The 24,497-nt window shown below is 46.9% G+C and overlaps 1 protein-coding gene across 2 annotated transcripts in view; it reads right to left on the reverse strand.

The window, feature by feature from the left end:
* Positions 1 to 24,497, reverse strand: part of Mertk (MER proto-oncogene, tyrosine kinase) — a 97,440-nt gene that overhangs the window by 13,509 nt on the left and 59,434 nt on the right. For both annotated transcript variants that reach the window (XM_005340237.5, XM_078028303.1), the window contains exons 8-14: positions 21,762 to 21,913; positions 12,505 to 12,658; positions 9,833 to 9,986; positions 6,062 to 6,147; positions 4,130 to 4,225; positions 3,184 to 3,264; positions 322 to 414 (exon numbers count right to left, since the gene is read on the reverse strand). In XM_005340237.5, the coding sequence (XP_005340294.2) occupies positions 322 to 414; positions 3,184 to 3,264; positions 4,130 to 4,225; positions 6,062 to 6,147; positions 9,833 to 9,986; positions 12,505 to 12,658; positions 21,762 to 21,913 (816 nt within the window). The remainder of the gene's footprint in view (positions 1 to 321; positions 415 to 3,183; positions 3,265 to 4,129; positions 4,226 to 6,061; positions 6,148 to 9,832; positions 9,987 to 12,504; positions 12,659 to 21,761; positions 21,914 to 24,497) is intronic.

Genomic DNA, 24,497 nt, shown 5'->3' on the forward strand with positions numbered 1-24,497 from the left:
GATTCGCGGCTAACCTTAAACTAACCAAGATCATAACACGACCAGCTTTTGTGCCTTGTCTTTGAGCAGCTGGGGGCTATTTCCGTCCATTCTTCTGGCATCCTGTAGACACTACCCATCCCTGAGCCTCTCGGTGTCAAGAAACTCTAGCCCATTTTTACTCTCAGCCTCCGAAAACAGAACCCTAAGGGAAAATCTTCTAGGGGAAAAAGCTCAGCGCTGTCAACCCCTCCAGGACCGGAAGTGTGGACTATGAACTAGAGCACCGAGGATCTTCCCCTTGGCCCGCCCTGCGCCCCAACCTGCGTTTCCCAGGGGTACCTAGAAGCCGGATGACGTTCGGGTGGTTGAAGTCCTTCATGCAGGCTGCCTCGCTGAGAAACTCCTCGATCTCCCGCTGAGAAAAGTTGTCCACTGCAGAAATAAAGGGAAACTGAGGCATGACGTGTTGACTCGGGAGGGAAAAGGGAGGGTGGTTGCAATTCTGTTCCCTAAATCTGGAGAAGACTGCACTATGGAAACAGTGAACATGTGAATGGTTGTCCGGGGCTGGGGGCATTGAGGGGAGAGAAGAGAGGCACCCAGAGGAGGAGCACAGGTGGTGAGGGAGGGGGTTTAGAGCCATCAAACTCTCCTGGTGGCTGCACATTCTTCATACTGATGTCAAAATCCACAGCACTGCACATCGCCAAGAGCAGGAAACTAAGGACAGCAGCTAACAACGTGTGGCTCTGGGCTCTTAGCTGTGAGACTAAGATGCTCGTCACAGGGGAGACTGTGTGTGGAGGGGAGAGGAATGCATGGAAACTTTTGGACTTTCTGTCCAATTTTTCTGTCAACTTGGAACTGCTCTAAAAGAGGAAAGTATTAGTAAAGAAAAAAGAAACAAAAAGCACCTCCCCCCCAAAAAAAACCTAAAGTTTCTTCCAACTAATCTGTTGCAATTATCTTTATCTTAAATAAGGAAAGAATACCTTACGTCTCTATTTCTGTCCCCATGTGTCACCCAGACTCATTGCCCAATCAGGCCTGTGAGACGGGTACACTTTCATAGCAAGATCTTGGAATGAGACCAATTTAAGAGAACTGCTTGAAATCTAGCCTTATACGACTGAAATAAGCCAGTCACAAGAGGATCTTTACTGTGCGATTCCACCGACAGGAAGCGCTTGGAGTAATGAAATCAGAGTAGAGCAGTGATGGGGGGGGGAGTTAGTGCTCGACGGGTACAGAGTTTTGGTTTCATAACAGGAAAAGGGTTGGAGACGATGGTGGCGATAGTTGTACAACAATGTGAATGCGTTTACATCGCTGACCCACACACTTGAAAATTGCTGGGATGGTGGATTTTATGTGTATTTGACTACAATTCAGCACAACAGACATGTCACAAAGTCAGGCTTGTTCAACAGGAGAGAACGAATGACCGTCAGTCCACTCGAGGCCATCCAGCAGCGCCTGTACCACGTGACTTCTTGATTATTATGTTATTTTTAACAATTTTTTAAAAATTATTTTTAGTTGTAGTTGGACACGATATCTTTATTTTATTTGTTTATTTTTTTCTTAACGTGGTGCTGAGGATCGAACCCAGGGCCTCGCACGTGCTAGGCGAGCGCTTTACCCCTGAGCCACGACCTCAGCCCCTGAATACATTCTTATGATCTAATTTATGCCTTCATGTCTAGTAAAAAGTGGATCTAACTTTTAGGAAGGCTGGGTGAGGTAGCCCACACCTGTAATCCTAGACGCTCAGGAGGCTGAGGCAGGAGGATGGCAAGTTCAAGGCCAGCATCTGCAACTTAGTGAGGCCCTATCTCAAAGATAAATAAATAAAATAAAAAATAAAAGGGCTGAGGCTGTGGCTCAGTGGTTAAGTGTCCTCTGGGTTCAATCCCTGGTTCCAAACTGTTAATTGCTTACCCAAAATAATATAGAACAGGTACAGGTGGTTAATAAGGAGGCAAAATCAAGATGAACAAAATGAGCACCAGGCTGTGTCCATCCACAAGAATCACAATGAAGACGACCACAGGATCACGGTCGCTTTCCTGGGGACCCATGTGAGGGGCTATGGCTGGATGGACTCTTGAACAATCTAGCTCAGCTGTGTCGCCCCAGGACTGCATGTCCTGAGAGCAGGACGTGGGACATGTGGTACCTTACCACTACAGCGTGGTTATCTTCTGGTCACAGAAACAGTCTGGTACAGCTTGTCCCCTTTCCGGCTCTTTGACTTAGATAAGTCAGCAAGTCACAATAGTTGCCTTATGTGCATAAATATTTGCACAGACTCTAGAGTTGTAACTGACACCTGCCGTGATTTTTGTGAAGGCTGCAGTGCATTCTCCTCCACTCTGCCACCCAGGGAACTCTCTAGAATGCAACCTGCTCTGTCCCTCTCTTGCTCTACTCCTTGCAGGGTAAATGCAGATTCTGTGCTGACCAATGAGGCCCTCTTTGCCCCTGAGGCTTCTTCTCTGCTGGCTTGGAGGGTCTACCTTGTGTCAGCACCTCTTCATGTTTGTTTGTTTGTTTTTTTAACCAGGGATTGAACTCGGGCACTCAACCACTGAGCCACATCCCCAGCCCTATTTTGTATTTTATTTAGAGACAGGGTCTCACTGAGTTGCTCAAAGCCTCGATAAGTTGCTGAGGCTGGTTTTGAACTAGCGATCCTCCTGTGTCAGCCTCCCGAGCTGCCAGGATTATAGGCGTGCACCACCATTCCTGGATCTTCATGTCTCTGATCAAGGAATTATTTCTCTGCTCTCTGGGAAACTTCCTTCCCAAGCAGCCACAGCTTCTTGGGACCCATGCAGCCACCTTGGAAGGTGGAAGTGACCCAGCATCCTGGAGAGATGAGCCTCAGAGAGCCCTGGGGTGGGATGCTGCCACCAAGTCACCACTGCCTCAGAAATTTACACCTGAGCTTGACTGGATGAGGCAGAGGGGGCGAGAGGATTCCAGAGATGGCAAAGGTACCACAAGCTGTTGCTTTGGGGGTAAAGAAACATAATGCATGCATGCACGAGGAGCTCACTCCCCGTTAGTGATCAGTAGCCCACGCTGCCCTCTGGCCCACTGGCCACGGAGAGCTGAACACCGTCACTGGTCCTGGGAGCATCCCAGGTTAAAGCGCCTGCCTGCTCCAGAGGAGGGGTCTGTCCGTTGAAAACTCACACTTCATGGTCTTCACTGCCACCTTCTGAGAGGTCCCGTCTGGCTGCTTCAGACTGCCTTCCATCACAGACCCAAACTCTCCTGCAAAGCCAAACAAAGTCTACGTGGATACTGTGCAGATTCTGTCCCCACCACAGAAACCCCAATGTGCTGACCTGACACTTTCATGTGGTATGAACGTGACTCATCCCCACGCAGTGGGCACAGCCAGGCACAGGCGGCCGGGGGAAGATGCCTGTACTGGTCTCCCTCCTGCCCTGGGCATGGGAGGCTCGGACTTTACTTAGCTCTTCCCTTGGTTGGGCATGACAACTGACCCAAGGCACTCACGGGAGAACATGGCACATGTTACTGAAGCTCACACAGCACAGACTTTCCTTTCTGGTGCCAGGGATGGAAGCCAGGGCCTCCCACATGCCAGGCAAGTGCTCAACCACGGAGCGGCATCTCCAGCCCGAAGCACATACTCTTCGCATCATTAGCAATCATCCTAAGGACAACTTGGCACATGGAATACCTGTTTCCAATCATGTTCCTGTTAAACTAGTTACGAAGGTGCCAAGAGACTCCCTTAAATCACAGGAATAAACCTGAAACACGTGGGATGGCTTGATTTCCAATAAAAGAAGGGAATTCATACTTTTCAAGCTTCCTGTGAGATCTAGGGACTGTGGAAGCCTTTTCATATGGTGAAAAATCACTATTTCTATTTTAAATTATAAGGTAGATCTGTTTGTATTACAACTCAAAGTTACACAATATTTTGTTATTTTGCAGTGCCAGGAATTGAACCCAGGATCCCACAAATGGCAGGCAGGTGGTCTACTACTGAACTAAGTGCCTATGCCTAAGAATGTCAATCTATTTAATAAATACATATTAAATAAAATTCCCCCCAACTACTTACCTTCTTACGGCATGTTTTAAGAGAACTTAAATTGCTCACCTTCGCCCAGAATTTTCCCCAGGATCAGGAGATTCCTGTCAATCACAACATCCTCTAGTTTATTCTGTAGCTCCTCGCTGACTCCCAAGCTGTGTACTGCAGGAGGAACAGAGATGAGGGAGAGTCTGTGCTTTCTTTCATTTAAGTACGATTAGCATTCTACTTTAAGTTCTGCATAGCATTTCCGCAGTTGTCATTTTGTACCCATTATTTCTTTTCCAAAAATTCCACTAATAAAACATCACACCTGATGGTGATTACAGGGTGTTAAATGAATCCTTCAGGGTGGGGTTAATTCTGAACAACTATAAACATTGGAGCCTTGTTTTAGGGGGCAGGTGGCGCAAGCCTATAATCCCAGTAGCTCGGGAGGCTGAGGCAGGAAGATTGTGAGTTCAAACCAGCTTCAGCAACTTCAAGAGGCCCTAAGCAACTTAACAAAAAAAAAAAAAAAAAAAAAAAAAAAGGGCTTAGGGATGTGGCTCAGTGGTAAGCCTCTGGGTTCAATGCCTACTACAAAAACCAAACAAACAACAACAAAAAGCCCCTGTTCTCTTCCCTCAGTGCAGTAGTAGCAGCAATCAGGAATCAGATTGGTGGAGAAGAGGTTTGCTCTTGATTTAAAAGAGTAAGGAAAATGAGTCAACAGGCACTTGCTAGAAAATCATTTACTATTATATCCCTAACTAGGTGTACGAAAGAGCCATAAGGACATCCCACCACCCTCGCATTCCAGGGAAGCCGGCACACAAATCACAGGGGACATCCTGTGACGTGTCTGCACCTCACGATGGGACCTCGGAAGTGCTGAAGGGAGTACTTTGGGGAAGGAGAGGGAGAGGTCACCTAGAGTCAGGTGTGCAATATAAAGAGGTCTATCCAACGTGGGCTCGTGGCACTAAGTGTTAGGCTTGAGAGGGATTAACCAGAAAAGGAAGAATTCAATCATCATTTGGCAAATGATCCAGTCCGAGCTGCTAAGGCATAAGCCAGACTTGGAATTTTAAAAAAGGAGATCTGAATAATTAGAACACATGAGCTCTTAGGAAAAAAGTCTACCCAAAGGGCTCTCCAAGGAAGGAAGAGATTGTGTACAGGAAGCTTTTTTTAAAATGCCGGGATAGATACATCTAAAACAGAAGGCATCACACTAAAGTCCCTCATCAAGCGAGCTCTCACTTCAGAGGAGCACAGCGGGCTCCATCTTCCTTGTGTCCTTCTGATTTTGTCTTGTTTGGGCAAATATCCAGAAGAAGGAATTTGATAATATTTGCACACACTTTCTACACTGTTTCTGAAATTATTCAAGAACACAGTTATCTGTTTGTCTCCACTTTTCAAACCACAAGGCCTCACGCTGATTCAGCAAAATACAAACCAGAGTTGCTACTGGCATGTTGGCAAACCAGCCCGAGCTGCTTGCCAGGAAAACAGGAAATGAGGCTCAAGATTAAGTCCATTGCTCTGCTGTTCCCTTTAAACCCCTGGCCTGTACCCCATCTCCAGACCCAGAACATTCCTCTTTCTGCGTCTTGTGGCGTTATGAAAACCCTTACCCCTGGTTTCTTTCTTTCTTCCTTTTTTTGTCCCAGGGATTAAATCCAGAGGTGCTTAACCACTGAACCACTTTTTATTTTGAGACAGGGTCTTGCTAAGTTGCTGAGGCTGGCTTTGAACTCCTGCCTCAGCCTCCCAAGCTGCTGGGATTGCATACACCACCGTGCCTATAGCACCCCTGGTTTCTTAACCCCAATTTCACTACAGATTTCCAGTAACTGGGCCGGCAGGATGCATGTGACCATGTCTGACTACATTTCACACATTAGCAGTACCCGCTCTTCACCTTTTGGGCTTTGGTTAGAATGTCTGGGGGTCATTCTTTCTTTCCTCTCCACTATTTTACCTTTTGCCAAAAAGGAAAAGTCAACTTACAGGTGAGTTCGATGGCCCGCCGGCAGAAGGACTTCTTCGCTATATAATTTACGACTAATTCAGCATCCTCCTCCGTGAACGCACTCCTGGAGGATGAAAACAAGCACATTCCACCTTAAAAACAGGGATGCAGAGGCACCTGCTGATTCCACAGGCACCTGTCAGCAACAAAAACATTTCCCACAAGGAGAAATAGGTTTCTCTCCTTCGATCTATTTTAGGTTTACTTGGCAATATCAAAATGGCTGTGTCCAGGCACCACCAAGTGCAGAGAATAACTAGAATATTCCCAATCGACAAACAATCCGAGCAACTAAATAAAGCAGCACAGGATGACCAGTATAAAGTGAATACGGACAAGTCCATGCTGATGCAAACATGGCTGACCCAGGGGGAAGAGATGAATCTCCTGGAAAGAATTCCAAGTGTTTTCTGTGGCTCCTACACCCTTCAGGAGTGAGGGAAGCTCATTCCTCATCTAGTTAACTGAGGGCTGTGTAGTGACTTGCTTCCATAGAGAACTGTAGAAAGGGAGAGCGGATATCTTCACAGCAGAGCGACCTGGCAACCCTCCCTCAGCCAGGCAAAGGAGGGCAACGTGGACAGTGAAAAATGGCCGAGGGTCCCTTTGATCTGACGTAATGAAGATGGCACCTCACCTCTGATAACCCACAGCCCCAGGCAGATCATGAGCAGAACACCTGACCAGGTTCCTGAAGGCTGTCAAGATCCTCAAAGCCAAGGACAGGGAGAAACTGCCCCAGCCCAGGGGAGCCTAGGGAGATAACAACTATACGTTGGGAGGTGGGAGCCACAGTGGGATCCCAGGAAAGAAGAGGGACATTAGGTGAAAACTGAGGAAATCTGAATACAGTGTAGATTTTAGCTAACGATAATGCAACAATATTGGTTTATAAATTATAATAATAAATGCACTATGCTAATTTAAGCTGTTAATAAAGGGGAAATTAGGTACAGGACATATAAAGGTCTTTGTACTATCTTCTTAATTTTTCTATAAATTAAAACTATTCTAAAAAAATAAACTCTATAGGTTGGGAGGTGGCTCAGTGGTATATTGCTCTGCCTGGACAGTGTGAGGTCCTCGGTTTCATCTCCAGCACTGGGGGGAAAAAGTCCATATAAAAAATTAATTTAGGGCCTGGGGTTGTGATTCAGCGGTAGAGCACTCGCCTCGCATGTGCAAGACCCTGGGTTCGATCCTCAGCACCACATAAAAATAAATAAGTGAAATAAAGGTATTGTGTCCAACTACAACTTAAAAAAATTCATTTAGTCCATTTAAAACTAATCAGTAGGAAAGTAGTATGAATTAATTAGTCTAAATTGTAGAATTGCTGGGCTCAGTGGTACACATCTGTCATCTCAACAACTCCGGAGTCTGAAGCAGGAGGATCACAAGTTTGAGGCCAGCCTGAGCAACTAAGGAGATCCTGTCTTAAAATAAAAAATAAAAAGGCTGGGGATGGAGCTAATGATAGAGCACCCTGGGTTCAATCCACAGTGTCAATCAATAGGCTTCCTTTCATTTTACCTTGGGCATATAAATTATTTTTAAAGAGATAAAACAGTTTTGAAAATAATTTATAAATGTTACTATTACTATATAAATAATTAATAATATATATGTAGGCAAAGCAAGGCAGCTTGAAGGAAGGAATATGCCAAAACAGCACTATAACCATGTATGAGCCCAGGTTACAAATGGGTTTCACTTTCTACTTCTGATTATTCTACATAGGCTGATTTTTTAAAACTATAAGAATGTTAATTTTACAACTAGAAAATAAAGATGTTTTCATTAAAACAGGTGCAAAAAGGTGTCTATACAAAATGAACAAATGAATAGGTCTCATTGGGAGGACCAAGGGAACTGGCTCTAGTAAACATAAAAATAACCTGTTATTAGTTTTTGCTGAGCTTCATGGTTCTTGGAAATAGCTGTATTCCTAAATGTTAGAATAGTTTTGTGACCTTGTTAATGTGTTTGCTGAATTTAGCAGCCCCACTTTTTGGTAAATTCTGTAGCTTTCAACCCTAACCTTTCCTAGGTTACTGCAACCAAAGTTCAATCAGCTAACATCTAACATCCATTTTGGTGTTAGATTTATAAGTCAGTGGAGGTGTAGCTAATAGAAGCACTTTCAAATGAAGCCCTTCTTCTACATTTCTCAGTTGTAGGACTATAGCCACATGTGGGCAGCCTCCATGCCAGTATCATGCGTCTCTCTCTATTCAGTGCCTATCACAGGGTCAATTTTTTGAACATTCCTTCTTTTCTCTAGATATGAAATGTAATCTTCAATACACCTTGTGTTGTCCATGGACTGAGTTCTCTCAACTTGCACCAGTACCTTGCTGTTCACTAGGCATATTTTTATGTTAATGAAGACCAGCACCCTCCATCAAAATTCTGTGTTTTTCAAAATTGCAGATTTACTTTACCAGAGGAATTTTCAAATCAGCTTATCAATTTTATCAACAACCCAGCACCAATTTTGATGGTGTTTATATTAAATTTATGGTTACTTTGGGGAGAACCAAGCTCTTGACAATATTCTTTCTCTCTCTCTCTCTCTCTCTCTCTCTCTCTCTCTCTCTCTCTCTCTCTCTCTTTCCTTCTTTCTTTCTTTCTTTCTTTCTTTCTTTTTTTTACTGGGGACTGAACTCAGGGGTGCTTAACCACTGAGCCACATCCCCAGTCCTATTTTGTATTTTATTTAGAGTCACGGTCTTGCTGATTTGCTTAGTGCCTCATTTTTGCTGAGGCTGGCTTTGAACTCACAATCCTGCCTCAGCCTCTCAAGCCTCTGGGATTACAGGTGTGCACCACCAGGCCTGCCTTCTTGACAATATGGAGTCTTCCTATCCATGAACATGGTACATTTCTCTCCACGTATTTAAGTCTTGTCTACTTGAAAAACAACTAATTGCTACAGAAAATGAACAAAATACATTAAAAGAAGGAAAAAAAGAAAGAAGGAAAAGAGAAAAGAAAGGAAGTAAGGAAGGAAGAAAGAAAGTACGGAAGGAAGGGAGGGAGAGAGGGAGGGACCCAGCTACCCACAATGATACCAGCCGGAACTTCCAAGCTTTGGTGAATTCCCCCGCCCACTATATTTTTATCTACTTATACAAGTTGAGTATCCCTTATCTGAAACCATCAACTGGGACCAGAAGTATTACAAATTTCAGTTTTTTCTTTTTCAAACTCTGGAGTATTTACTTATACATAATGAGAAATCATGGGAATGGGACACACATTCAACAGGAAATTAATTTATATTTCATACATGCCTTATACACACAGCCTGAAAATAATTTTATATATCTGTGATAATTTTGTACATGAAATGAAGCTTCACGGAGCAGCATCATTTGGGTGCTTAGAAAGTTTTAGACTTTGGAGCTTGTCAGATTTTGGATTTGCAGAGCAGGGATGCTCATTTAAAAAAAAAACAAAACAGGGTCACTTTTAGGGCTACTGATACAGGTTGTCATGTAACAGCTACCCAGTTTAAGTGGAGGGTTCCTCTGTACAGCCCTTCACCAGGCTGGCTCTGCTGTTGGCTGCCATGGTAGGTAGGAACTGGCCTGCGTAAGGAAGCTGTCTGCTCCAAGCTGCATAAGACAGGGCAGGGCACCCATCCTGGGCAGTCTGAAGAGCAGGGCCAGCAGGACCAGCACCATGGCCTGGCCCAACAACCTCATCAATATCACTGGGCCACAAATTTTCACTGGGAAACTTACCCAAACCTTGTCTCCTGGAGTCTTTTTCTGATGGCCATAGAAATATATAAAACCAGCCCAATCAACATAAATCCACAGAAGCATCCGAGAATGACCAGCAGGGGCTCTGTGTTGCCAGGCGCTGGAGTTGACGAGGGGGCATAATCCACTTCACCTGGTAAAACACCAGAAAGGTCAAGGCAAAGCGATTCTCTGGGATCCTAAATACCTATGAAGTACGGCCTGTAATAGGGAAGGACAAACAGTCAAGAGCGTTCAGAACTGGGCTCACCTTCAGTCTTCTGTGATCTACAGATGCAGGCAGCCCCCACTGGTATAATCTGAGACCATTGGGGGTGTTTTGTTTTGGGTAATGGGGATTGAATCCAGGGGTGCTCAGCCACATCCCTGGCTCTTCCTGTTTTTTTTTTTTTTTTTTTTGAGACAGGGTCCTGCTAAGTTGCTCAGGGCCTTCCTAGGTTGCTGAGGCTGTAATACTAGCTACTCAGGAAGCGAAGGCAGAAGAAGCACAAGTTCAAGGCCAGCCTTGACAGCTTAGAAAGACCTTGTCTTAAAATAAAACAGGGCTGCGGTTGTAGCTCAGAGGTAGTGGTCCAATTGGATTCAATCCCAGTACCACAACAAAACAAAGCAAAAGTTCTTACCACTGAGTAGTTTGAACAGGGTTAATCTGCTCTAGTGACGTAACTTTATGACACAGAGAAAACACATTTTGCATCTTTGGGAGAATTGTCATATGCCTTTCTAAGTTTGGATCAACTTCCAATGTTCTATTTTTTTGTGATTTCAATTTTGCAAAGTCACTTTGAGAATTATTTTAATATGAAGACTTCTTTTCTTCACACCCCCTGAGCCCCCCACTCCAGTGGAACTACCCAGGCCATGTGCTAGGCAAGCGCTCTGCCATTGATCGACATCCCAGTCCAGAATGTGCAGCGGGTTTTGTCTGTCTCTTTTTTGCTGGTGTCACTTTCTTTGGAACCTTTCAGCCTTTTCCTCACAACCACTGCATTTATGTTAATCAGCTGACCTCCTTAAATTCCTCAGGCTGCACAGTGAGCTTCCAAACTACCGCAGAGTCAGCGTGGAGACTGCTGCTCCGCTGACCCTCAACGCTCAGTTCACTCCCAACGTTATCGCTTCTCTTTCTTTGTGTACTTTCATCCCTGAATCCTCTAGTTTTGCAGAATCAGGTGTGCCTGTCACTGGGAGGCTTGAGGCAATCCAGCCACTGCCTTCCCTTTGCAGGAAATGCGCCACCCTCTAAAGACACGAGGGAACCGAAAAATGGTTGCCAGTGGCCAATCAGCGACTGAGTTTGAAAGGAGCCATCTGATTGGTCGCAATCATCTGTGCGGCTGTTATTGATAAGGAGACTTGAGGACTGCACAGCCAGCGGCTGAGTTCATGCTTGATGCAATTACAGTCCATACGCGAGGGCAGCTAAAACTTGGCCGCTGTTGGGCAAATGGTATAATTTAAGCTGCGATAACTGACATTTATGTATGCCGGAGCTGTGCAGAGTGAGCAAAAATTTTAAACACATCATAGTTTATTATGTATGAGACGAAAGTTCTGCTGTCTTAAATAAGCTGTTTTAAGCTATGCCTTTAGCGTGAGGATCTCTCATTGTCTTTGAATCTGTAGGAGGTAGATACACCTTTGTTTTCCCATCACCCGTAACTGATGTTCCCAGGTACTGAGGCCTGGGGCTGCAGGAATGTAATATGGTTCAATTCACCACTCAAAGGGAGAGAGCCTGTTTGAGGGTCACTGGGAATAGACAGGAGCTCAATTATGTGCTCTTAAGTCGTGCTACTGGATACAAGGCCAGGCTTGGCAAGAGCTTGTAAATCTGTAACTCACTGGGATACAGATGCTTGCGCATGGATTTTATGACCGTGGTTTACCATCAGACAGCCTAGAGCCAGGCAGAGTTAGAACAAAGGTGGCTCCACTGGTCTGTGGAAGCCAGACCAGCACTTTGGCTGCTCGGGGCACCACGGTGGCACCTTGCCAAGGAACATTCCAGCAACCCGCAAAAGCCAGCATGTGTGGTTGGGCATTTAGCTCAGTCAGCCCAGGGCAGTCTGAAGATGGCTTCTGTAGGAAAGAGGAGGTGTTCTGTGCAGAGCAGATCCCAAAGCACACTACCCATGAGGCGGAGAGCGCTGCTTAGAACAGCAAAGCCAACACCCGCAAATGCACATAATAGAAGGCTCAGCCACACCGCCTGTCCAGCCCAAGCACAAGCGCCTCTTCTAACTACCTTCAACAAGTCAATGTTGGTAGAAATGGCAGGAGGACCTGGCAGTGTGGGGATTCTGTGAAGCGTGTCACCATACTGAGGACCCTGATCCTTGCACACATCTTTTTTTTTTTTTTTGTACCAGGGATTGACCCCAGGGCACTTAACCACTGAGCTATATCCCCAAACCCTTTTTATTTTTTATTTTGAGACAGAGTTTCATTAAGTTGCTGAGGCTGGCTTTGAACCTGGGATCCTCCTGCCTCAGCCTCCTGATCTTCTGGGATTATAGGCATGTGCCACTGCACCCGGCGCGAACATGCTTTTTGGTTTTTAACTGGGTGCCATCCCATAGGTCAGTATAGCAGTATGTGCACCACCAGGACCGCTGCATCCCATCAGGCAAGAAGGGCCCTGCTCTCACCGTACGCAGGGACAGATATTTCCACTGGGTCGCTGAAAGGCCCAACGCCCCCTTTAGTGATGGCTGCGATCCTCACGGTGCAGGTGGCGTTGTGGACTTGAACAGGGATCTGAGCCTGGCTGCCATTCTGGCCGACTTCTTCAGAGAGCTCCTTCTGGGGATAGAGAAAAAAAAGGAAATGAAATTGGAGGCACCAGCTGCACGGGGTTCCTTCTGTGGGAGGCCATCCCACCCATGTCCCGGGGACAGTGACCACATCTCTGCTCCACAGTGTTCCTTCCTCACTCAGGACACAGTGGTGGAGTGAACCCAAACACAGGCAGGGACGTGGGCTGGGGCTGGCAGCAACACCAGGCCTTGCAAACTAGGATCAGGAGGGTGAGGCACTTAAGGTGGTCCTTAAAGAAAGGACAAAGCATGTAGCACCACCTTCAGAAGGCAAGAGCAAGGTGAAGTCCTTGAGACCCCCCTGCAGGATCCCCCAGAGCACAATGCAGAGTCACACCATCCCTCGACACTGCAAACCTGGTAACTGCCCAAGCAGGGTCCAGAGTTTTGAAATTTTAAGAATTTGGACTAAGAGGATACGATACCAATGCTATTCTTTTTTTGCTCTCAGTGTGACAGATACGCAATTTGTTTAATCTTCAAAACCTTGTTTTACGTTTATTTTTTAATATTTATTTAGTTAGTTAGTTTTAGGTGGACACAATATCTTTATTTTACATTTATGTGGTGCTGAGGATCAAACCCAGTGCCTCGCGCATGCTAGGTGAGTGCTCCACCACTAAGTCCCGGCCCCAGCCCCTTGTTTTATGTTTATTTATGTTGTTTTTAAAAGTCACTGTTATGTGACCCTGAGCCATTAAAACACAGGGGGGAAAAAAAGTATGTTTACATGACACTTTCCCCTTTGTTTCCCAACCTCCAAGATCAGGATGTTCACTGATGCAGGAAAACGATTCTGCTGGTGGGGCTGGCTCTTGAATGAAAACTGTAAGGTTGTGAAGGCTGAGAGCAAGCCCTGGTACATGGCTGAAGCTCTGAATTTTGAGAATAGTAGTTTGGAGAGGGGAGAGAAATATCAGTCTCATGGGGTACAGGTACCATCCATCAACAATAAACAGCAGAGGCAGGGTTTGGAAGGAACTTTATTTCTGGTCAGTCAGTCTCCTGCCCATCATTCTGTGTCCTACACAGCCAGCTCAGCCCTTACAGACAGGGTGTGACCAAGTAGCCCCTGGGTTGCTATCAGAGATCATTTCTCAATCTAAACAGGAAGTGACCATCAGAGCTCAGAATGCCCCAGACAGCCAGGCGTGGTTGTACACCCTGTAATCTCAGAGGTTCAGGAGGCTGAAGCAGGAGGATGGCAAGTTTGAGGTCAACCTCAGCAATTTAGGGAGGCCCTAAGCAATTTAGCGAGACCCTGTCTCAAAATAAAAATTAAAGGGCTGGGGCTAGGACTCCGTGGCAGAGCGCTTGCCTAGCATGTGTGAGGCACTGGGTTCAATCCTCAGCACCATATAAAAAAATAATAAAATAAATGTATTGTGTCTATCTACAACTAAAAAAAAAATAAATTTAAATTAAAAAAAAATGCTGAGGATGTAGCACAAAAGGCAAAGCATCCCTGTGTTAAATCCCCAGTACGAAAAAAAAAAAAAAAAGAAAGAAAGAAAGATAAGGGATTAAAGAAGAAAATGTGACCTTCAAAAATGTGGGGTTTTCAATTCCTCTTGACCGGGAACCTGCAAGATTGGCCATACTTTTTGCTACTGTGGTTAATTAAGTACACAAAGGAATAATTCAACTGGGAGATACATTCTGGCAGTATCGTTTTTAGAAATAAAGCAAATTTTTTTATGGCAGACCAGTTTTGATGATGGCTCACTTTGTCATTCTGTTTTAATTTGGGGGTAGAGAAATTCCAGGGTCCACATCCCAGAGCCCTGCCGTGACTCAGGTCTACAACCGAGAAATAAATAGCATGTCTACGCCACAGTTTATTGCCTAAGAGCTCCTCAAAGTTCAAGGCTGATAAGGAACCCTGGGCCTGTTTCTGGCTGTGATTCTTTTTTTTTCCTATAAAGTCTCAAATACAATACATCAACATGAGGAATTCTCTCAAAATAAGAGGAAAAGCACGATGCACAATTGGGAAACAATTAAATGCCCAGAAGAACAGAAATCATAACAAAAGCCAAATCATCCTTTTGGAAATATTCATAAATATAAATTCACATCCTTTGTGTCTATAAGAGGTTGGTTCTAGATCCCCGCTACCCTCCCTCCCTGCCCCTGCACAGATAGTAAATGCATGTAATTCATCCCTACTGGGTTTTTTTTTTTTTTTGATACCAGAGATTGAACTCAGGGCCACTCAGCCACATTCCCAGCCTTTTTTTTTTTTTTTTTAAATATTTCATTTTGACACAGGATCTTGCTAAGTTGCTTAGGGCCTTGCTAAGTTGTTGAGGCTGGCTTTGAATTTGCCATCCTCCTGCCTCAGCCTCCCAAACTGCTTCGATTACAGGTGTGCACGACTGTTTTCATGCCAAGTATGTAAAGAGAGATACTCCCATATCCATAACCCCAAGGGTTTATTTCCATTCTGATTTTTGAAAGTTGTCCGAGAAACCCATTTCAGATTGGATTATGAAAGAGCTAACATTTTGGTACCATCAGGGTGCAGGTCACATAAAGTAGGGCTGTTTCCCTGGCACAGGTGTTCTGGTGGTAGGGCACGTGCCGTGGGCCAACTGCATATTTCTCATTTAAAGATCTCCATTTTTTTTTTTTAACCAACATAAGGATCATATCCCCAGGCTGTAGAAATCTGAGAGCCTTTTCAGGGACTGGAATTGAATTTAAAATATGACATTGGATTACAATTTCACTTCCATATAAAAGAAGACATAAGGAACTTTGCGGGTCAGGATAGTAATGGTACACCTTTGGCAAGACAATGTCTTTTTTTTTCTTGTGGGTGGCATTAAAGTTAGGCAGGGTGACTGCAGTGATTTGTTCACAGTTATCCAAAGGCTTTATTATCCCCAGGCTCTGAGAGAATTCACAGCCCTGTGACTCATAACTGGATTTAAGAATATGGCCCATTTTATAGCCTGAAAGAACAGTAATGCTCAACACAGAAAGAACCATCAGATTCTAAAAGTTGCTGTCACACAATGATCACCAAGGTGACTTGTTCAAAAGGGCTGCAAGCAGTCTCTCAGGCACCAGCCCCAAACCCCCACATCTTCCTCTCTGAAACATGTCCTTTTTTTTTTTTTTTTTTTTTTTTTGCAGTACTAGAGATTGAGCTCAGGGTTGCTCTGCCACTGAGCTATTTCCCCACTCCATTTTTTATTTTGAGACAAGGTCTTGCTAAGTTGCCGAGACTGGTCTTGAAACTGCCATCCTCCAGCCTCAGCCTCCCAAGCTGCTGGAATTACAGCCGTGAGCCCTCACTGCACCCAGATTGTATCTGTTCTTACTTCTTCCCGCTGAGGGGCCACACTGTGGAGCCTGAATAAGACACACTGTGTTGGGAAGAGGGTTGAAGGTCTCTGGCAAAAGCAGTGAGCTCAGGGAAGCTCTGGCTTTGGAGTCAGTCACACCTGGGTTCTACACCAGCTCTGCCCGTGCCAAGCTCTGTGACTCTGGGTGGGTTACTCAGTGTCTCTGAGCTTCTGTTTTCTTGGCTGAAAACGGAGAATACCATCTCTCTTGAGTTAAATGAGTTCCTGTAGGTAAACACCCCAGAACCTGGCATGCTGCAAACAACCAATGGTAGTCACTGGTATCCTCGACTGTGGGTAACAAGGTACTTTTCTTGGATCTTTCTCGCTGTAAACAGAAAGCCCTCTTCCAGGCTGACCCTGGGTATCTTTCAAGTCTTCCTGCAGAGGAGAAAATTACCAAGCTGTCAGTGTCCCAAACCAGGAAGCTGGCTCGACTTGTTTGTGGAGATCACCTCTTGGCAATCTCCTGGCTTCTCCTGGCAAAGTGGACCACCCTCGATGAATCCCTGAAGTGGCCCGTCTCATGAGAACCTGGCCTGTGACTCACGCCTTACCGCCAGCTCAAATGCTCTGCCTCCTCTGGCTGGGAGAGGAGACGAGGACTGAAGGAGGTGTGGGCAGGCGCCGACACGCAGGTGCCTCTCAGCTGCCCTGGCAGCCACTGCCCGCTCAGGAGGAAGCAGAGTCCAAGGAATTGTTTTGTGAAGTGCAGCTTCTCTGGGTCTTTGAGGAAGTCACTTTGAAGGCCATGGCGATTTCTGCTGTAAGGCTTCCGCTAAGATCTCTGTCCTTTACAAACAGACTAAACCAGCATCAGGGTCATAATCCCTACCAATGAGCTCCAGAAAAACCACACATGAAAACCTGAGTTCTCTGGAACGTGTGGGCAACCCTGGGTCAAAACTGACTTGCTACACAACATTCAAGGGCCTTGGACTTGCCAATACACACTCTGGATCTTCAAGGGGGCGGTTACCATGCAATATGTTCTAAACTTATGTGCTGAATGAACTCTCTCTTCGTGGAATGGGAACAGGGATGGGGTGGGGAAAAATGAGCCCACATCTCATCAGAGGCACATTCACAGAATGTCTCCAGCTGGCTTGGGTGGTGTGTCGGGGTCCACTCCTTGGTTCCACAGTGCCTACAAGGCAAGTTCAAGGCCCCTTTAAAGATGAGCAAGACAGGGCTCCAAGTTAAAAAAATAAATAGTGTGTACTTGCTCCTTACCTTTGGACTTTGAGCCCTGTTTTGGAAGGCAAGGGGTATCGAGAAAAATAGAATTTGAAAAGGTAGAAACCAGCCAGGTGCAATGGCACTCGCCTGTAATCCCAGAGGCTTAGGAGGCTGAGGCAGGAGGATTGCAAATTCAAAGCCAGCCTCAGCAACTTAGCAAGACCCTCAGCAACTTAGTGAGACCCTGTCTCAAAATAAAATATAAGAAGGGGCTGGGGATGTGGCTCAGTGGTTAATTGCCTCTGGGTTCAATTCCCGGTACCAAAAAAAAAAAAAAAAAAAAAGGTAGAATCCTCATTGAGATGTAATAAACATCCATCTAGTGAAGACCAGAGGTTCTTAGTCTGCACACAATACAACAGTGTGGATGACAAGGGCACAGCCCACCCTCCTCATCAGTGCACAAGGCGAAGCTGTGCCGGAGCGTTTCCCTGGAGGTGGAGGCCAGCTCTGGAGGCTGAGTGACGGACACCGGCTCACTGCAAACTTCCCTCTGGACGGGTTTGCCTCCCTGCCCTGGACTTCATCCACGTTCTGCCTCTTGTTGCCCATTATGCGCCAGAAGCTTATCTGCATCAGGGCCTGTTCCCAAAGTATCGAGAGCCACCAAGTCTTCTGTTGTCATAAGTCCGTCGTGATGCACGGAGTACAGAGTGGGTGCGGGGGCAGATGACCGCCTGGCCAGGATGATCTGGCCTCTGCAGGGAGGTGAGTGACGGGAAGGGTCACAGCCCTCACAGTGGTGGCATCGTTCTCACTGCAGAGGGGATAGGTTTGATGACACACAGCACAGCTGAGTGCTGGTGGCACTTGGCTCATGAGGCCACAGTGACTCCTAAAGCTTTCATTGCTGCTGCGCTTCTCATGCCTCAGCTCAAGAGAAGTGGCTTCGTCACGCTGGGAGGAAAGAACAAAGGCTCTCCGGACCCGCTGGCTTGGCTTCAGGCCACTCGCGTGTCTGCTGGTGACCCCTACCTTCTGCCAACAGAGGAAGAGGACATTCCTAAGGAACTGAACCACAATTACTGAGCCTTTCGGACAGGCATGTGACGTCGAGTGTCAAGGGGGAAATGCAGCTGGTCCGGGGGCAGCTGGCACAGAGGCCTGGGTAGAACCGTCCTCTCCTAGGCGTGAGGCCAAGCAGGCTCTCCCCGCTCAGGGACAGCGTTTACGTGAGGCAGAACACGGGCCTGAGCCCTCTTCTTTTTCCTCTATTTATATCACCTCCTGCTTCCAGAAGACTGCTTCCTGACAGGAGGGAAAAAGAAAAAGAATACACCCCGGCTGTTCTTTGGGAAAAGCAGTTCTGATAAATGATGGAGAGTGTGAGAGAGGAAATAACTGCACACCTTTGTTTCCAGGGCACCCGGAGCAAACCTGCCCCAAAGTTCTACCTTCTCCTGCTCAGGTTTTCCTGGCCAGAGACGCACCAAGTCGTCCCCAAGTGCAAAGCACCCAGCAAACAATGACAAGGCAGAATGTGCACCTGACTTCCAAGACAGCCCGGGTCATGCTGCCTTAGCCGGCATAGCCCCTTTCTGTCCTGCCCTGTGGACACGCACAGCAATGCCAACTGGAGCAGGCTGGACCCAGGCCCCGGTGCAGTCACCCCAAAGGAATGGAGAGACCACAACTGTGCCGGCTGGTCAACTGTGCCATAACGATAAAGTAAAAGCACTTTGTGCCATTAAAATATGGCATATGGGAACGTTTCATATGTTTTTGAAATCTTAAAAAAAAAATGATTGGAATATAATCCCTGCAGCTCAGGAAGCTGAGGCAGGAGGATTGCGAGTTCAAGCAATTTAGTGAGGCTCTAAACAACTTAGCAAGATCCTGTCTCAAAATTCTAAAAAAGGGCTGAGGATGTAGCTCAGTGGTGAAGCACCACTGGATTCAACTCCTAGTACCAAAAACAAAAACAAAAACAAAAAAAACATTGGAACAAAGTTCAGACCATCATCGAGGGTTGTAGCTGTTGGGCCATTCACCCCGCCCCCTCTCCTGCTGAAGAGCTCGACGCAGCAGGACGACTTGTGTACACATCCTGTACACATCCTTGAAGATGCTGAGAGGAGGCTGTCACAGGGTGAGATGGGTCTGGGACGTGACCACACAAAGGGAGCCTGCTTTCCCTGGTTGGTGAAGGAGAGCCAGTCCCATCAGTGAGACCAGCGCTCCTGCCCTTGCGCGTCAGAGACAGCATCTCCCCAGTTCTTCCTTTCCTGGTGGGCAGGGGCCCTGTCTGGAAGTTGCCCACCCAGCCACGCTCAGCCTCCATCCCCAGCTGCCCCCGACTTGTCTTGGGCTGAGTTCCTGCGGCAGCAGGGACCTTCAGGAAGGGTGTGGCTGGTGCTAGGGAGGCAGTCCCTAAGTCACCCAGGATGCCCTTGGCCTTTGTTTGCTCTTGGGGATGGAATGAGCACTCACACTAGGGAATCATTACTGGGTGAAAGGGATCATTTCCAGCCTTGAGGTAGAAGCAGAAGCCACCTGACATACGGTGCACCTCACCAATACCTCGCCCAGTACCAAGCACATGCCGGTGGGTATTCAGAAAAAACCTTGGTGACATCTGTGATAGACATTCTCTGTGAGCCAGAATACCTTCCAAGACAGGGAAGCTCCCAAGACAGGAAGGAGCTTCCAAGACAGGAAGGAGCTTCCAAGACAGGAAGGAGCTCCCAAGACAGGAAGCCAATTGCTGAGCTCCCTAGCTACTCTTTGTAGACCAGGCAGGTCACCAAGATGCTCTAGTGGAACGAAGGCAAATTTGAAGGCTATTTATATCAATAAACTCAACTTTATTCCATAAATGAAAACTGACATAATCCTTGTGCATAATCCACAAGCCTCACATCCTACCCCTGGGCTCACACCTCTCACTGGCTCCCTGGCCATCTACTAACTCTCTCTGCCTCGGCCTGACTTCCACACTACCCATATTGGGGTCACAGCTCCCCAGTCCAGCTTCACCTCCTACCAGGCTGTCACAAAGGACGCATGTTCCGAACCTTCAAGCGAGTCCTCAGTCCCTCAGAGCCACTGCATTGACACCTCCTTCCATGACATCCTTTTCCACCTGAAACTCCTTCATTTTCATCTGTCGAAATCAGGCCAAGCTGGGGCTGGACTATGGCTCAGCAGTAGAGCGCTCACCTAGCATGTGTTGGGTGCTGGGCTCGATCCCCAGTATCACATAAAAATAAAATAAAGGTATGTGTCCAACTACAACTAAAAACAAAATATTTTTTAAAAAGTTATGCCAAGCTGTGGAGGTTCATGTGTCACCTCGACTGGGTTGTACAGTGCCTGGCGGTTTGGCTGGACACCGTTTCTGGGTATGTCCGTGAGGATGTTTCCAGAGGAGATCAGCAATAGAATCAGCAGACTGAGGAGAGTGGATGGCCACCCCAGCATGAGTGGGCATCGTCCAGCCCCCACAGAAAAGGATGAAGAGGAGGATTCTGAGATGTGGTCTTCCGCCTTAGACAGAGGTCTATGCACAGGATCTCCTGATTCTTAGCTTCCAGACCCCCATCCCACCCCTGGCTCTCCTGGGGCTCCAGCTTGCAGATAGCAGCTCTGAAGCCTTCTCGGCCTCTGACTGGGTGGGCCAACTCCTCATAATGAATCTCTTTCTGACCCCTGACTAACACAGGTCCAGATCAAGTGCCCCCTTTGCTGGGAGGAACAGTGTGCCATGGGCCTCCAGCATCTTTGCACAGCCTTGCAGAACATGCCAATCTGCAAGGCCTCACCTCCCTGACCCTGAGCCATTCCGGGATGGCTCACCTGGCACCAAGGGAAGTCAGTGGCCGCAGCAGGACTCCGAGGCAACTGCACCGGGGAAGGCTTGTTTGCTGGCTGCTACACAAGGCTCTCATCAGCTCTTGGCCCTGGGACCCTCAGCCACATGTCCTAACCCTGGGCCCATCATGTGGCCCTGAGGGTCTCGTGCCCCCTGGCTGGGGCTCCTCTGCTGGCTGTGCCATGGGTGGCCATGTGGCTTGGTCTAGTTTGGGCTCCTATGGAGCTGGGCCCTACTGGCCAGCACGCTTGCTTATCCTCTGAGGTTGAGGATCTTCCCTGACAATCTTCCTCAGAGGCTCTGAGCTGTCAGCCTGCCCAACCCCACAGAGCCCTGACCTCACACTGCGATTGCCTGGGTCGCCCTCTCATCTTTCCGTAAGAGACTAAATCCCGGGGCTGGAGAGATAGCTCACTTGGTAGAGTGCCTGCTTCGCACGCACAAGGCCCTGGGTTCATCCAGGTGACAACAGAGGAGGATCTCCCGACCCATCTGCTGAACGGAGGCCTGCTCGGTCACCACCGATGCTCACTCAAGTCCCACCCAGAGGTGCCCGGCCTCATGACATTAGGTGCCCGGCCTCATGCCATCAGGCCAGGTCTTCTCAGCAAAACCAGAGCTTCTGAAACAGAAGTGAATCAGCAGGCCGAAAAGGGACGACGTAGGGGACTCAGGCTGTGACTTACGAAAGTCCCCAAGCTCTGCCACACGTGTGATATCCGGTAGCCCACCAGCTGCCCCGCCTGCAGCGCGATCGGGGGCTTCGTCCACCTGACGTCCAGGTAACCTCCAGACTCGTTTAGGGACACAGTGACGTTTAAAGGTGCCACCGATGGTGCTGCAAAGAAAAGCAGAGGAAGGTAAAGAGCCACAGGGACAAGCGCGGTGGAGCCACTCTCCTGGTTTTCCAGGGCTTGGCCTTCAAGTGTCCCATGAAAAGCACACACACAAAAAATGGAAACTGAAAACAGATTCCCGTCGTCACTTAGGGTCCATGAAATATGACAGGAGCCCCAACCAGTACGTGGTCCAGGCTCCCGGAGCCTCAAGATTCACTTCTGAAGCTAAAAAGGCCATAAGCACTGAAGTGGGATGACGGAGGAGGTAGGGGGCAGGGGGCGCTCGTGGGCTCCTGGAGAGACCCCAGGGTGGCCTTGACACCTGAGGGCTGCACGGTCCCCAGGCCGACTGGGGAGCAGTTCTGTGGTTTCTAAGATGTTGAAGGCAGGGTTGAGGTGAGTCTGAAGCTGTCGCCACATGCAGAGGCAGGTTACTGATCTGAATAGAGATCATCAGGCAATGAAAAGTGTTAGGCAGCCCCCAGGGTCTGCAAGCCATCCATCGCCTGGGGACCACCTCAGACACTGACACTCACAGATGCCCAAGTCCCTCCCACAAAATGCAGGATTTGCACAGAACACCCTCGTCCTGCTCTCAGTCATCTCTAGGTGACTCGTGGGACCTTCAACAGGGTGAACGCTCCATAAATAGCTGTCCCGCTTCATTGCTTAGGGAATAAGGATACCAAGAAATCTGTATGTGTTCAGCACAGTTGCAATTTTTCTCTCAAATGTTTTTGATCCTTCGTTAGTTTGATCTGAGGATGCTGAACCCACGGATGCGGGAGGCCCGCCGAGTGTGTGTTATAAGTGTGTGTGGGTGTAAGGACACAAGTGCATGGGTGCATGGGACACAAGTCAAGACCACTACTACACTCTTTGGGGAATGAAGAAGTTGACAGTGTCTATTAAAATTGAAAACAAGCTCTTTGACCAACGATTTTATTTCCATAAATTCAATCTATAGCTGGAGTTACATTCATTGCAATGTAATGGGAATAAATGCCATCGGCCAGTAAATTATAATATAAATTTTGATACATTTCCCAATGGCATGCTAACTACCCAGTCACTGAAAAGAATGAGGTATATCATGTGCACTGATACTTAAAAAAAAAAAAACAAAAAAAAAAAAACAACAGGGGGATTGCAGAAAAGTACATGTTGGACCATTTTAGAAATAAAAAAGTGATTTATATAGAGAAGGAATTTAAAAATTGGAATAATATACACCAAACTGTATGTTGCCTATCATTGTATTTAAAGACTCCATATTTCTCATATGTCAGAAAGGAAAACAAAGCAAAATTAAACAAAAAAACCATGATAGTCCTCCTCATCCCTACTGACTCTGGGAGCAGAGACCATGAAGGTAAAGCTCAGCTCAGCTTGGGAACCGTCACAGTCACATTGCCAGCGCCGTGCCTGTGGGATAAGACACACACCTTGCAGTCTGCTGCCGAATTTATGAGGGAGCATGCTGACTCCGCAGTCCTTTGTGTCTGCCTCCTCCTAGAACCCCTCTACAGTGACAAGAAGGAATTTTAAGGGCAAAAAGTAGTCAGTAGGTAGCCGAGTGTAGTGACACACGCCCATAATCCCTGCAACTCTGGAGTCTGAGGCAGGAGGATCATGAGTTCAAAGCTAACCTCAGCAATTTAGTGAGGCCCTAAGCAATTTAGTGAGATCTGGCCTCAAAATAAAACATTAAAAAGGCTGGGGATGTGGCTCAGTGGTTAAGCACCCCTGGGTTCAATCCCTGGGACCAAAAAAAAAAAAAAATTGTCAATGGTAGAAGAGAAATTGTAACACATTTGAGAGCTGTAACTCAGCAAGTCTATTCTCCCCAAAGAACATGGGGAAGCTCAGTAGCCGAGGGCCCAGGTACTAAAATGGGGCAGGTCTGGGAAAATGTACATCACATTTTCTCTGTTCTTTGTGTATGTGATCAAAATAGACTCCACTGTCATGTATAACTAAAAAGAACAAACAAAAATAAAACCTGTTCCTAACAACAACAAAGAACAGAGAAAAAGTTAAGGCCAAAAAATCAACAATGGAGATAAATATTTGACTAACCCAAAAGAAGGAAGAATAGGAGAACAAATACACAAAGAACAGAGAAAATGTGATGTACCTCGGTCCACCCCACTCAAATGGCAGTGCCACACTTGAATGGAATAAATGCCCCAATTTAGAGGCAGAGACTGTGAAAGGATTAAAACGCAGTGGGAGTTGGGGGTGGAGCTCGGTGGTAAACCACCTGCTTAGCATGTGTGAGGCCCTGGGTTCAATCTCTACTCCCCTCTAAAAGCAATGTGTATTCTGTACTTGTGCACATCTACTCAAACATACATGTAAAATATATGTAAAAACAAAGTATATGCCACCTTATGAAACAGGTGTCGATACAACAGGTAGGAAAAAAATCAGTAGGAATATAGGTTGAAAACGACCATCAGCTAACTGGACCTAGTTGTCATTTATAGGTCACTTCTCGCTGTGAGAGCAACATGGTTACCAAGATGACCAGATGAAGGGTCTCCAAGTTGCTTAGGGCCTTGCTAAATCACTGAGGCTGGC

The sequence above is a fragment of the Ictidomys tridecemlineatus genome, chromosome 12 (assembly GCF_052094955.1).
Source record: "Ictidomys tridecemlineatus isolate mIctTri1 chromosome 12, mIctTri1.hap1, whole genome shotgun sequence".
Lineage (NCBI taxonomy): Eukaryota > Metazoa > Chordata > Mammalia > Rodentia > Sciuridae > Ictidomys > Ictidomys tridecemlineatus.